The 12,584-nt window shown below is 38.6% G+C and overlaps 1 protein-coding gene across 4 annotated transcripts in view; it reads right to left on the minus strand.

The window, feature by feature from the left end:
• ARHGAP15 (Rho GTPase activating protein 15) overlaps positions 1 to 12,584 on the minus strand; it is a 700,830-nt gene that overhangs the window by 583,519 nt on the left and 104,727 nt on the right. For all 4 annotated transcript variants that reach the window (XM_042243922.2, XM_027964991.3, XM_060410067.1 and 1 more), the window contains one exon: positions 6,480 to 6,541. In XM_042243922.2, the coding sequence (XP_042099856.1) occupies positions 6,480 to 6,541 (62 nt within the window). The remainder of the gene's footprint in view (positions 1 to 6,479; positions 6,542 to 12,584) is intronic.

Consider the following 12,584-nt stretch of genomic DNA (forward strand, 5'->3'; position numbering starts at 1 on the left):
ACATTAGGGGGGGTACTTTAGTACCATGTTCCACAGAAAGTCTATTCTTAGAAACAATTGTTTAAAAAGAAGAAAAAAAACAAAACAAAGGTTTAATAGCTCTGGGGCTCTGGGATGAAAATGAACACTGGTAGACATAACACTATACTACTTTAATTTTTTTCCAAATACATCTCTGTGCATCCTTTCATCCTCATTTACTTCTTTCCACTCCCTCTGAAGAGCAGAGTAGAGTGAAAAGCCACATGAGATAAGATGTACAAGCCACAAATGAGATGACGAAGGGGCAGGCCCAAAATGAAAGGTGTAGTAGGAGAGATAAGGGTATAGAAAGTGTACATACTGTCAGAGGCCTTTTACAAATTAAAGAATTGAAAGCAACTCTTCCCTAAGGTCTCCGAGAACTTCAGAGAGACATGAGCTACTTCTCTTTAGGGAACAGATGTAACAAAATGCAGGAATTTCTAAACTTTATCAGAAAAACACACTTTCAGTGTTCACAAAGAAAATCTACAGTTGAATGCTGAATGTCTTTGGCTTTCAATCCTGTCTATCTGGGGAAACTTCTAGAATTTCATTTCAAAATAAAGCTAAATTCATGGCCCTTTATAGATGTAAGATATAGCCAAGGTGTTCTACTTTCCACCAACTCTTGCTGTATTCAAAGACAGGTCAAACTTTTCTTAGAAAGAAAGAAAAAAATACATGAAAAAGGGAAGGAAGTTAAAGAAAAAGGAACAGGAAGAGGGGAAGGAAGAAAAGAAAAACACAAAACATGATGTGGATGATATGTCATGGATTTATGAGTAGAAAATTTATTGTTGTTGTTTAGTCACTAAGTCGTGTCTGACTCCTTTGCAACCCCATGGACTGTAGCCTACCAGGCTCCTCTGTCCATAGGATTTCCTGACCAAGAATACTGAAGTGGGTTGCCATTTCCTTCTCCAGGGGGTCTTCCTGACCCAGGGATGGAACCCTACGTCTTCTGCATTGACAGGTGGGTTCTTTACCACTGAGCCACCAGGGAAGCCTGGAAAATTTATAGAGATTAATAAAATAGTATTTGTTAAGTGACAGTTGAAACCCTTGGTACAGCTGATGGTATGAAATAAAAGAACAGTTTTTGCTTCCTGGCTTCAAATATCTTCTACCAAGATGGAAAAATCTAACCTACTTCATACAGAGGACATAGCTAAAATCTGATACCAACTATACATAGAGTAAGATTGGGAGAAGGAGAGGTTGGTAGAAGGGACCAGGTTTCTCCATTTGTAAAACTGATAGCAGTAACATAGCCTGTTTTAGAGTATTATTTCAGTGTTACTGGTAAAGCAATTATCCAAGTACTCCACAGAATAAGCATCTGTTATTATTGTTATAACATATTCAAATTTATAAAAAGATATAAAGTTCCTTGATAAATAGGGACAAGACCATGGCAAGAAATTTTACATAAAAAATACAAATTATAACAACTATGGTATACTATTGAATAGTTACTAAATTATCAATGGGTTAAAAATTACATAACTTTTCAGTTATGATTAAATTGATCATTCTGTTGTTAGTTACAAAAACATACAGACTCCTTGGGCAAGCAGTAGGGCTATACATAACAGTCATTAAAACAAATGTGGTCTTGTGATTTACTCAAGACATCTAGGCTTAGAATTTCTGTTAAGAAAATATAAAAGCAAGCAATAGTAGGTTTACTGCAATTATAACTATTTTAGTATAAACTTGAATCAACTTAAAAATGTAATAAAAGAGGAATGTAAAATGGCTTGGTGCCTTATAGTCCCATCAACATTTTAGGATATCATATGTTATTAAATATGCCGACTATATCTACAATTTTCAATCTATAAAGTCTTTCAGTTTTAATATAAAAGTTGACCAAGGTATATACTACCTGGTGCATATTAGAAATTATCACAAGAAAAACAAAGTGAGATACTTAACAGAAACACCAACCAGAGGAATAAAATTATTAATAAAAGCAATGCTATGTTCTATAGATATCAACTTACAAAACTGAAATTTAGTAAAGCTATACACTGATGAGATTGTGGTGAGGGGTGATCTCTGCATTGTGAAGAAAATATGAACTGATGCATTCATTGTGAGAAAGTCTGGCAGCAGCACTCAATGGATTTATAACTGTATGTGCCTTTACCATCAAGCAGTCCTTTTGTATTGTTTAGTCACTAAGTCATGTCTAACTCTTTTATGACCCCATGGACTGTAGCCCACCAGGCTCCTCTGTCCGTGGGATTTTTCAGGCAATAATACTGGAGTAGGTTACCATTTCCTTCTCCAAGAGTTCTTTCCAACCCAGGGATTGATCCCATGTCTGCTGCTTTGGCAGGCAGATTCTTAACCACTGAGCCACCTGGGTTTATGCCCCAGAGAGAATTTCTAATATATTTGTAAGGAGACATACATGTGTCATTTATTGCAATGTTGTTTGGGATGGAAGGAGTAGGGACAATTTAAGTATCCACTCCTGGAAGACTGTGTAAGTAAAATTTGATGTGTGCACACAATGGCAAAATGGGTAGAAAGCTGGAAGAAATTAATGCGATGATATGCCAACAAATTTGGAAAACTCAGCAGTGGCCACAGGACTGGAAAAGGTCAGTTTTCATTCCAATCGCAAAGGAAGGCAATGCCAAAGAATGCTCAAACTACCACACAATTGCACTCATCTCACACACTAGTAAAGTAATGCTCAAAATTCTCCAAGCCAGGCTTCAGCAATACGTGAACCGTGAACTTCCTGATGTTCAAGCTGGTTTTCGAAAAGGCAGAGGAACCAGAGATCAAATTGCCAACATCCGCTGGATCATCGAAAAAGCAAGAGAGTTCCAGAAAAACATCTATTTCTGCCTTATTGACTATGCCAAAGCCTTTGACTAAGTGGATCACAATAAACTGTGGAAAATTCTGAGAGTGATGGGAATACCAGACCACCTGACCTGCCTCTTGAGAAATCTGTATGCAGGTCAGGAAGCAACAGTTAGAACTGGACATGGAACAACAGACTGGTGCCAAATAGGAAAAGGAGTACATCAAGGCTGTATATTGTCACCCTGCTTATTTAACTTATATGCAGAGTACATCATGAGAAACGCTGGGCGGGAAGAAACACAAGTTGGAATTAAGATTGCTGGGAGAAATATCAATAACCTCAGATATGCAGATGACACCACCCTTATGGCAGAAAGTGAAGAGGAATTAAAAAGCCTCTTGATGAAAGTGAAAGAGGAGAGTGAAGATGTTGACTTAAAGCTCAACATTCAGAAAACGAAGATCATGGCATCCGGTCCCATCACTTCATGGGAAATAGATGGGAAAACAGTGCAAACAGTGTCAGACTTTATTTTTCTTGGCTCCAAAATCACTGCAGATGGTGACTGCAGCCATGAAATTAAAAGACACTTACTCCTTGGAAGAAAAGTTATGACCAACCTAGATAGCATATTCAAAAGCAGAGACATTACTTTGCCAAGTAAGGTCCATCTAGTCTAGGCTATGGTTTTTCCAGTGGTCATGTATGGATGTGAGAGTTGGACTGTGAAGAAAGCTGAGTGCTGAAGAATTGATGCTTTTGAACTGTGGTGTTGGAGAAGACTCTTGAGAGTCCCTTGGACTGCAAGGAGATCCAACCAGTGCATTCTGAAGGAGATCAGTCCTGGGATTTCTCCGGAAGGAATGATGCTAAAACTGAAACTCCAGTACTTTGGCCACCTCATGCGAAGAGTTGATTCATTGGAAAAGACTTTGATGCTGGTAGGGATTGGGGGCAGGAGAAGAAGGGGACGACAGAGGATGAGATGGCTGGATGGCATCACTGACTCGATGGACGCGAGTCTGAGTGAACTCCGGGAGTTGGTGATGGACAGGGAGGCCTGGCGTGCTGCGATTCATGGGGTCGCAAAGAGTCGGACATGACTGAGCGACTGAACTGAACTGAACTGAAGTATACAGCTGTAGATAGATAACCCTAATACTGACTAATGTTGAATGAAAGTAGTACAAAACAGAATGAGGCTTATAGCCCAAAGTGCTCATTCTCTCAGTCGTGTCTGATTCTTTGCGATCTCATGGACTGTAGCATATGAGGCTCCCCTGTCCATGGGGTGTTTTCAGGCAAGAATATAGTAAGCTGGTTGTCATTTCCTCCTCCAGTGGATCTTTCTGACCCAGGGATTGAACTCATGTCTCCCGTGTCTCCTGCACCTCCTGCATTGCAGGCAGATTCTTTACTACTGAGCCATCATGGAAGCCTCTATAACCCAAAAGACTTCTGCAACTTAGGGCATATTCACTTACATGCTGTTTTCTAGTATGCCACACATATAGCCAAATAAATATATGGAGACTGGATTTGAGGAACACACATTCTACAGAGGACTGAAGCGAGGAATGGAGACTGAGAATAAAGTAAACCCAGCTAGGAGTCTTGCCCAGAAAGATGATAATACAAGGCCACACACTGAAGAGGATAATCAACTCAACTTGTGCACCTGAGGTTTAAAACAAAAAGAAAGGAAAACTAAAATTTATATAATTTTAAATGAAAAAAAGCTGAAAGAATGCATAATTCCATGTAAGATGATTGAAATAACAATGAAACATAATACAAACTAATGTTTGTATGAATTTAAGCTAGAACACATGGTATATAAACTGGTTAAACAAAGAAACAAAACAAATACAAAAAGGTATACACACTGATTGAAGCTACCTAAAAATGTCTTGTTCATGAGAGGTGGTGAGGGAAAAGGCCTGGTTCTGCCCCTTTAATTTTTCTTGACACCACCTTCTAGGAAAACATTTTACAAGAATGGATTATGGAGGGCCATGGGCAAGGACACTGTACAAAATTTGCTTGGAATCCCTTTTAGGATCTCCTCCTCTTCCTTGCATGAGGCTGGGGTCTAAGACCTACCAACGCTATCACCTCCTCCTTCCTGCAAAGCCCCAGGGAAAGGCTGAAGTGGTAACTTTGACAAGCCCTTTTCTATTCTTCTTTGGATATGATGTCCACATAGCTGGTAAGGTAAGAAAGGGCTTTAGTTTATCTGAAGGCTTATCGCTGCACCTCCACATTCCTTCCACAGGCTAATATATCTGGGAGTGAAGTCCAGGGGAAAGTTGGCACTAGGTTGGGTTAGTCAAAGAATCCCTACTGCCCTTTCAGAACTTAACACATTGTCAGGTTCTCCATTGGAGCCTGGACTAGATGAGTCTTTGAAAACAGTATTGCATTTGATCGTGTCTCCTGTGTATCTCCCTCCTTGATCCTTCAAGGGAGGGTGGCTGCAGAGATATTGCAGAAAAATAGTCTAGGAGAAGGTTGAAGGCCCTGTTTATCCCAGAATAAAACACAATATTTTAAAAACTCGTTAAGAGCTTTTAAAATCTTACCCCAGAATAAAACACAATACGGGTGGAAAATAGAATTTGTTCTTTAAAACTGAGAGTCATTTTAAGTAGTGGAATTATGGATGACAGTTTTCTCCAATTTTACTTATTTTAAGTAAATATATACTTACTCCATTATAGCAGGCAAACAATAACATACTCCATTTTCTAGTGTTGGCCAGAGTTCCATCCCAGTAATAAACTATATTATACAATTAATAAGTGTCCCATTGTGTAGCTAATTAGTACATTTATCCTTTATGATTTTAATTGTTAATTATATAGTCATGAATAAATGCTTTGTCTCCCACTGTGAGTACTTTCTACATAACTTTGCAGTTTGCATTTAACTTATCACAAAACTAAGTATATAATAAGACTTACATGAGAAATAGGGGACATTCTAAAATAGAGATGTTTACTTCTAAATAGCCCATACATTAAAAACAATATATAGCATTTCTGACTACCCTCCTATCAACCTCATTTGAAGTTTTTTCTTCCTGTCGCCTAAGGAAATTCTTCCTACATTGTCTAATTTCTCTTACCCACTCTGTGTCACTCTCATCTCCAAATGCAGCAACTTCCAACTTTTTACCTAACAGATGATATTTTTCTCTCATTTTTCTTTCTCAAATGATTTTTACTGAGCAACAAATGTATCTCAAATCCTCCATCCTTCAAAAAATTATGCTCTCAATGTATTATAGGAGATTTTTTACACTGCAAAATGAGTCCCTTCATCCTGTATTCTGTTAATCACAGAAATTAAGACCCACTTTCTTATTTCTTTAATTTCTTTGCAAATTCCAAGTTTTAGAGGGTCATGAAGCACTTCATTCATATTCTGTGCAATAAAATAAAATGTAGTGCTTTGTTGGAAACCTATAGTTACATTAAAAATAATGTTGACCTTAGTGACAACAGAGAGGAATATTCTAGTGCTGCACCATAGGGCCTACCTTTCTAAACAATAACAGCAACACAAATTGAGGAGATGGAGAACTAGCATAGTTAGATAAAAGTGAATTAAAAAAAAAGTTTATTACCTTAGTTTCTTTCCTCCATCTGCAATTTTAGCTTTTTGAAGATAACCTTCTTTTTCAACCATCTGCAAGAAGAATGCATATATTAAAACTGTGACAAACTCATACATATTATTAGTTTGAATGAACCTATGCTTTGCAACAGTCACTGCAGTGATGGAAGTTTCCAGTCATAGAACTTTATCAATAATGCATATATAGCTTATGGGAAGTGCCTGCAAGATCATAGTCATTACAAGATGTTAAGTATCCAAAAGAAATATTACAAAGAGTAATGTGAATGATTTGTTGAATAGTGATACACCTTTACTCACACTTCCTTCTGGGCATTAAAGTCACTTCCTTACAAAATTGATTGAAAATGGTAAAACAAAGATAAATTTAATGCCTTCCTTAATTTTATTTATCATCCTTGGAAAAGTTCCTCCTTTTCACCCCTCATTTCTACTTCCCCTTCGATATATCTGCTGAGGCCAGTGAGAGCAAACAATTCAATAGATCTAGGTAGCTGGTTAAACTGGAAGAGCATTTAAAACCCTGATATTTCATGCATTTTGTTCAGCTAGCTACCAAGAAATACTGTAGCAGCATTATCTCATTATCTTCCTCCATGGGGTGGGCTTGCTTCCTTTCCTATTTGTATTTATTGGCTTTCACTGTTAATGTAACTGCATATTGCTTAAGAGAGATTCAAATATTCCTTATCATTCCACAGAGATTCTTGTGGAGTTCTAGGGTAAATATATCAGAGAAGGCAATGGCACCCCACTCCAGTACTCTTGCCTGGAAAATCCCGTGGATGGAGGAGCCTGGTAGGCTGCAATCCGTGGGGTCGCTAAGAGTCGGGCACGACTGTGCGACTTCACTTTCACTTTTCACTTTCATGCATTGGAGAAGGAAATGGCAACCCACTCCAGTGTTCTTGCCTGGAGAATCCCAGGGACAGGGAAGCCTGGTGGGCTGCCGTCTATGGGGTCACACAGAGTCAGACACGACTGAAGCAACTTAGCAGCAGCAGCAGGGTAAATATATACAGAATGTAAGTTGTGATGCAGTGACATCCCAGTCACAGATGGTGACTGCAGCCATGAAATTAAAAGACGCTTATTCCTTGGAAGAAAAGTTGTGACCAATCTAGACAGCATATTCAAAAGCAGAGACATTACTTTACCAACGAAGGCCCGTCTATTCAAAGCTATGGTTTTTCCAGTAGTCCTATATGGACGTGAGAGTTGGACTATAAAGAAAGCTGAGCACCGAAGAATTGATGCTTTTGAACTGTCATGTTGGAGAAGACTCTTGAGAGTCCCTTGAACAGCAAGGAGATCCAACCAGTCCATCCTAAAGGAAATCAGTCCAATATTCACTGGACGGACTGATGTTGAAGCTGAAACTCCAGTACTTTGGCCACCTCATGCGAAGAGCTGACTCATTTGAAAAGACCCTAATGCTGGGAAAGATTGAAGGTGAGAGGAGAAGGGGACGAATGAGAATGAGATGGCTGGATGGCATCACTGACTCAATGGACATGAGTTTGAGTAAACTCGGGCAGTTGGTAATGGACTGGGAGGTCTGGCATGCTGCAGCTCATGGGGTCACTATTTTTCACATAGCTACATTTCCAGAGAATTTCTTTTATTTCAGCATACTTTTCACAAGCCTAGAAGAATCTAAGGAAGCTCTCTTAGATAACTTTTAGAATCATGATGTTCAGTGGTGCCTCTTTTGTACTTAGATATGTCTATTCATTTGCTTTAATCACCTTTTGTCCTAATGTATATGGTCTCTTCTTTTAGGGCCAGAAAATCTTATTTGTCTATCCCATAAATCCATATAATACATTTAGTAATTAATTTTGAGCATCACTAGTTTCTACAAACATTTGGAAGAGAGATGTTTTTAAGAGCAATTAGCATCATAGAAGATGTCTCTTTCTTTATGAATGTATATTTAGAAATTTTGTTGTGTAACCAGTAATAGATGGTTGATGGCTGGATGGCATCACTGACTCACTGGACATGCGTTTGAGCAAGCTCCGGGAGTTGGTGATGGACAAGGAAGCCTGGTGTGCTGTAGTCCATGGGATCACAAAGAGTCAGACATGACTGAGTGACTGAAGTGAACTGAACGAATGATAGATAAAATTTACCACTTTATTTAAGATTTCTTCTGATGAAAATAAGTTACCAAAAGACTGAATCTATCTGCCAAAAACCTACAAAATCTCTCAACCCATAATAAAATTTTATGCATACATTATTAGCTAAGAATGTTGCCTCCCCCCAGAAAAAAAAAATCACTAAAAGGCTACTAGGTGGATATTTAGTTCCCAGAGATGTATTATTGATGACCACTTGTCTAAAAAGAGAAGGAAAATGTGAAAGTAGAAACCTAATACTCTTTCAGGGAGAAATCAACATAAGCTGGCTTGAGTAATATACCTTAAAATTCTCTCTCCTTGAATAAGTAATGTTCCTGTATGCACTGGACCTTTTCAAGATAACTAAGATTGAGGCCAGGGGCTGGATTTCTCACCTTAGGCTTCTATAAATGGGCATCATTGCCATCAAACAGGCTGAGTCACTTTTCATGGCTTTTGATCAATGCAAGATTGCTAGGCATGTCCACACAGAGGTCCCAGAGAAAACAGGTAAGGAATCTTCTTTTATATTATCTTCTAACGTTCAAGTTGCCTTCCTGGTCATTGGGAGACACTAGTAATCCTTCTAGTGTGTATTTTACCTATTATATTTATTTCTACACTGCATATTTTTACATATCTGTGTATCTGCATATACATTCTACATGTAATTATATACATATACAACCATCATGAACTATTCCCTTGTCTGTTCATTTCTCTCCATTGTTTCTTTCATACTTGATATACAACCTTTTTTCAGTACATTTTTAAATAACATCCCCTTCCCCTAAATACCAGTTGCTCTTCTCACAAGGGGACTGCAAAGGCTAATGTTTCTGCTGCATAGTCACATCAGTCATGTCTGACTCTGTGTGACCTTATTTGCTGTAGCCTGCCAGGTTCCTCTGTCCATGGGATTCTCTAGGCAAGAGCACTAGAGAGGGTTGCCATGCCCTCCTCCAGGGGATCTATCTGACCCTTGTCTCCTGCCTTGCAAGTGGATTCTTACTGCCAAGCCACTGGGGAAGCCCTGCAAAGACTAATAGGACAACCTTAATCTTGTTGAGGTTTACATCATTGTGAGATCACATTTCAAGATACTCCTATTCCTCTTTTGGAGGGACTGGATACCATACGTGCCTCCAGTTACCTCAGAGATGAGAAGAGGTTTTGTCCTGGAATAGAAAACTCCAATCAGGTTTCCTATACTGAAAGCACTGCATTATTCAAGTCCCATGCTGAAAAGCAAAGTTTCCATGATGTACACTTAATTACTTTATTATTCCTTGTCATCATATTTTGAAATACTTTTTCATGTTCCAGGCACTAGAAATCACTTATTCCAGGAGGTTCATAGGAGCCAAATGAACTATTAGGGCAAGCAGAAGATTGCTCTGTATTTTGCATGTGGGTTTATATATGGTACCATATTAATTATTTTAATTACTTATTCCTCTTTAATGTTAATCCCATGGTTTGAATGGACAGTAATCTATAAATTACAGTGGACTACGTTGGTCATTTAGGACCCAGATGGTCTTGCCTCTGGTAATTTACAAAATTATGTCTAGGTTTAGGCATGTGTTTCCCTGGTGGGTCAGATGGTAAAGAATCTGCCTGTAATGCGGGAGACCTGGGTTCAGTCCCTGGGTTGGGAAGATATCCTGGAGAAAAGAATGGCTACACATTCCAATAATCTTGCCTGAGAATTCTACGGACAGAGGAGACTGGTGAGGTACAGTCCATGGGGTCACAAAGAGTCAGACACGACTGATCAACTGAAACGTGCATTTTCTTTCACTTTGGGATACCACATGCCAAGTTCCAGGCCAGCTTGAAGTTCTTTAAAGTTGTAGCACTTCCTAAACCGTATACTTAAAAACATCAACCAGTCTTTAGATGCTGAATCTGGCTTCTTGTGCTATTTGTTCAATGTTCCTCAGAAGCCCTATTTAATGTTAAGTGGCAGGAAAGATCAGCAATTTGTCCAGATTGGATGCCAGCCAGTCTGCTAGCAGTGAGGGAGTACTCAGCAGACACAACTGCGCTGAGATACATATGAAAAGAATGAATGGTGGCGGGATATCCAGATAGCACCTGTTTATCAGCCTAAGTTGGAAGCCAGACACAAGGCAAGAGAGCAGAAGATAGCCTGTGATTAATGCTAACAATCAGGCAGAAAGACCAGACTGTAACCGTAACTACAGACACTGCAATTTTTTTTTTTATGTGAAGTCCTCACGTAGTTCTCAGATAAAATAAGTAGAATTGAAAACAATAGAGGTTCATCTATATCAGTACATTATAAGAATTTGTTGAAATACATGTTTATAAATGAAATAAGTTAAATCTAAAACTTTCAGCGCATTTTCATGAGAAAAGACTGATGTTTAGTAACAGAAACACAGAGCCTTCGTTCTGCTGATACATGTGAATGATTGCTCTTTTCTCCTTTGTTCTGATTTCTGTGTTCACTGACAATCTTCTGACTCCTAATTCAGCTTCCTCAGTCCTCTCACATAGAATGTGATGCACCATAGTCAACATCAGGATATGCACCGTTACAAATTAATAAATCAGATTTAAAGTTTATACAGCAGACTCTTAGAAGTTTCATGATGTAAGGTAATCCCGCTGTTGTTTAGTTGCCAAGTTGTGTCTGACTCTTTTGGGACCCTATGGACTACAGCCCACAGAGGGTAGGCTCCTCAGTCTATGGGATTTCCCAGGCAGGTACACCGGAGCGGGCTGCCATTTCCTTCTTCAGGGGAACTTCTGGACCCACAGATGGAACCCACATCTCCTGTGTTAGCGGAGGATTCTTGACCACTGAGCTACCAAGGAAACCCTAGGGATCATCATCTCTGTAAACACTGATAATTTTGATACATATAATCTATTAATATCCACCAAACTGAGACAGGCCTCAGGCCTGAACTGGAGAGAACCCACCAGAGCAGTGGAACCTGTGAAAATTTCTGTATGACTAACCTACTTCCTGGGAGAACTTTGTAGCGAATCTCCGTAACTACACACATGAGCTACTATAATTTCAAATAGATTTTGCATTAACGCTTTTCCAATTTAGTAATTAGACACATTACATTTTTTTGAACTTTTGATTGATCACAGTATTTTGTTCATAATCTTGTTTTTGATAATTTCTATTATAAAGCACAGAAGGAGGATATCTGGTTATATCATATTACCCCCTAATGATGTTTCTCTTCCTTTTTAAATCTCTTAACATTTCCACTATTCACAGAAATAGAAATTTTGTGTATTTTTTCCATTGATTTTCTTTTTAAAATTATTTTTATGTTTCTATCTTTAAAATAAATAATGTATATATTTAATGTGTACAACCTGATATTTTGATTTACATATACATAATGAAATGTTTGGGCTTCCCTGGTTGCTCAGTGGTTAAGAATCTCCCTGCAATGCAAAAGGTGTGTTCGATCCCTGAGTCAGGAAGATCCCCTGGAGAAGGAAGCAAAATTCTTGCCTGGGAAATTCCATGGATAGAGGAGCCTGGAGGTTTACAGTCCATGGCATTGTAAAGAGTTGGACATGACTTAGTGACTAAACAAAAAGAACAGCTTTGAAACCATTACTATAGTCAAGCTACTTAACATATTCATTTCCTCACATAGTTACCTTTTTAAAATTTTTCTCTGGTGAAAGCATGTGAGCTCAACTCTCATAGCAAATTTTCAGTGTACAACACAGCCTTATTAACTGATATAATCACCCTACTGTACAGTCTATCTCTAGAACTTAGTCATCTACAGAACTCCACTGGCTTTCCCTCTCTTGCTCTACTTTCCTCTTTGGGACTCACTGCTTACATTTTTTTTCTTCTCAGTTTCCAGTTATTTCTGTATCGACTCTAGCTTTTTTGCTACATCAGATCTGCTGACCATGTGTGTGGTCTTGTAGTGGAACAGAAACAAAAACAAAGG

This window comes from Ovis aries, chromosome 2 (assembly GCF_016772045.2).
Source record: "Ovis aries strain OAR_USU_Benz2616 breed Rambouillet chromosome 2, ARS-UI_Ramb_v3.0, whole genome shotgun sequence".
Taxonomy (NCBI): domain Eukaryota; kingdom Metazoa; phylum Chordata; class Mammalia; order Artiodactyla; family Bovidae; genus Ovis; species Ovis aries.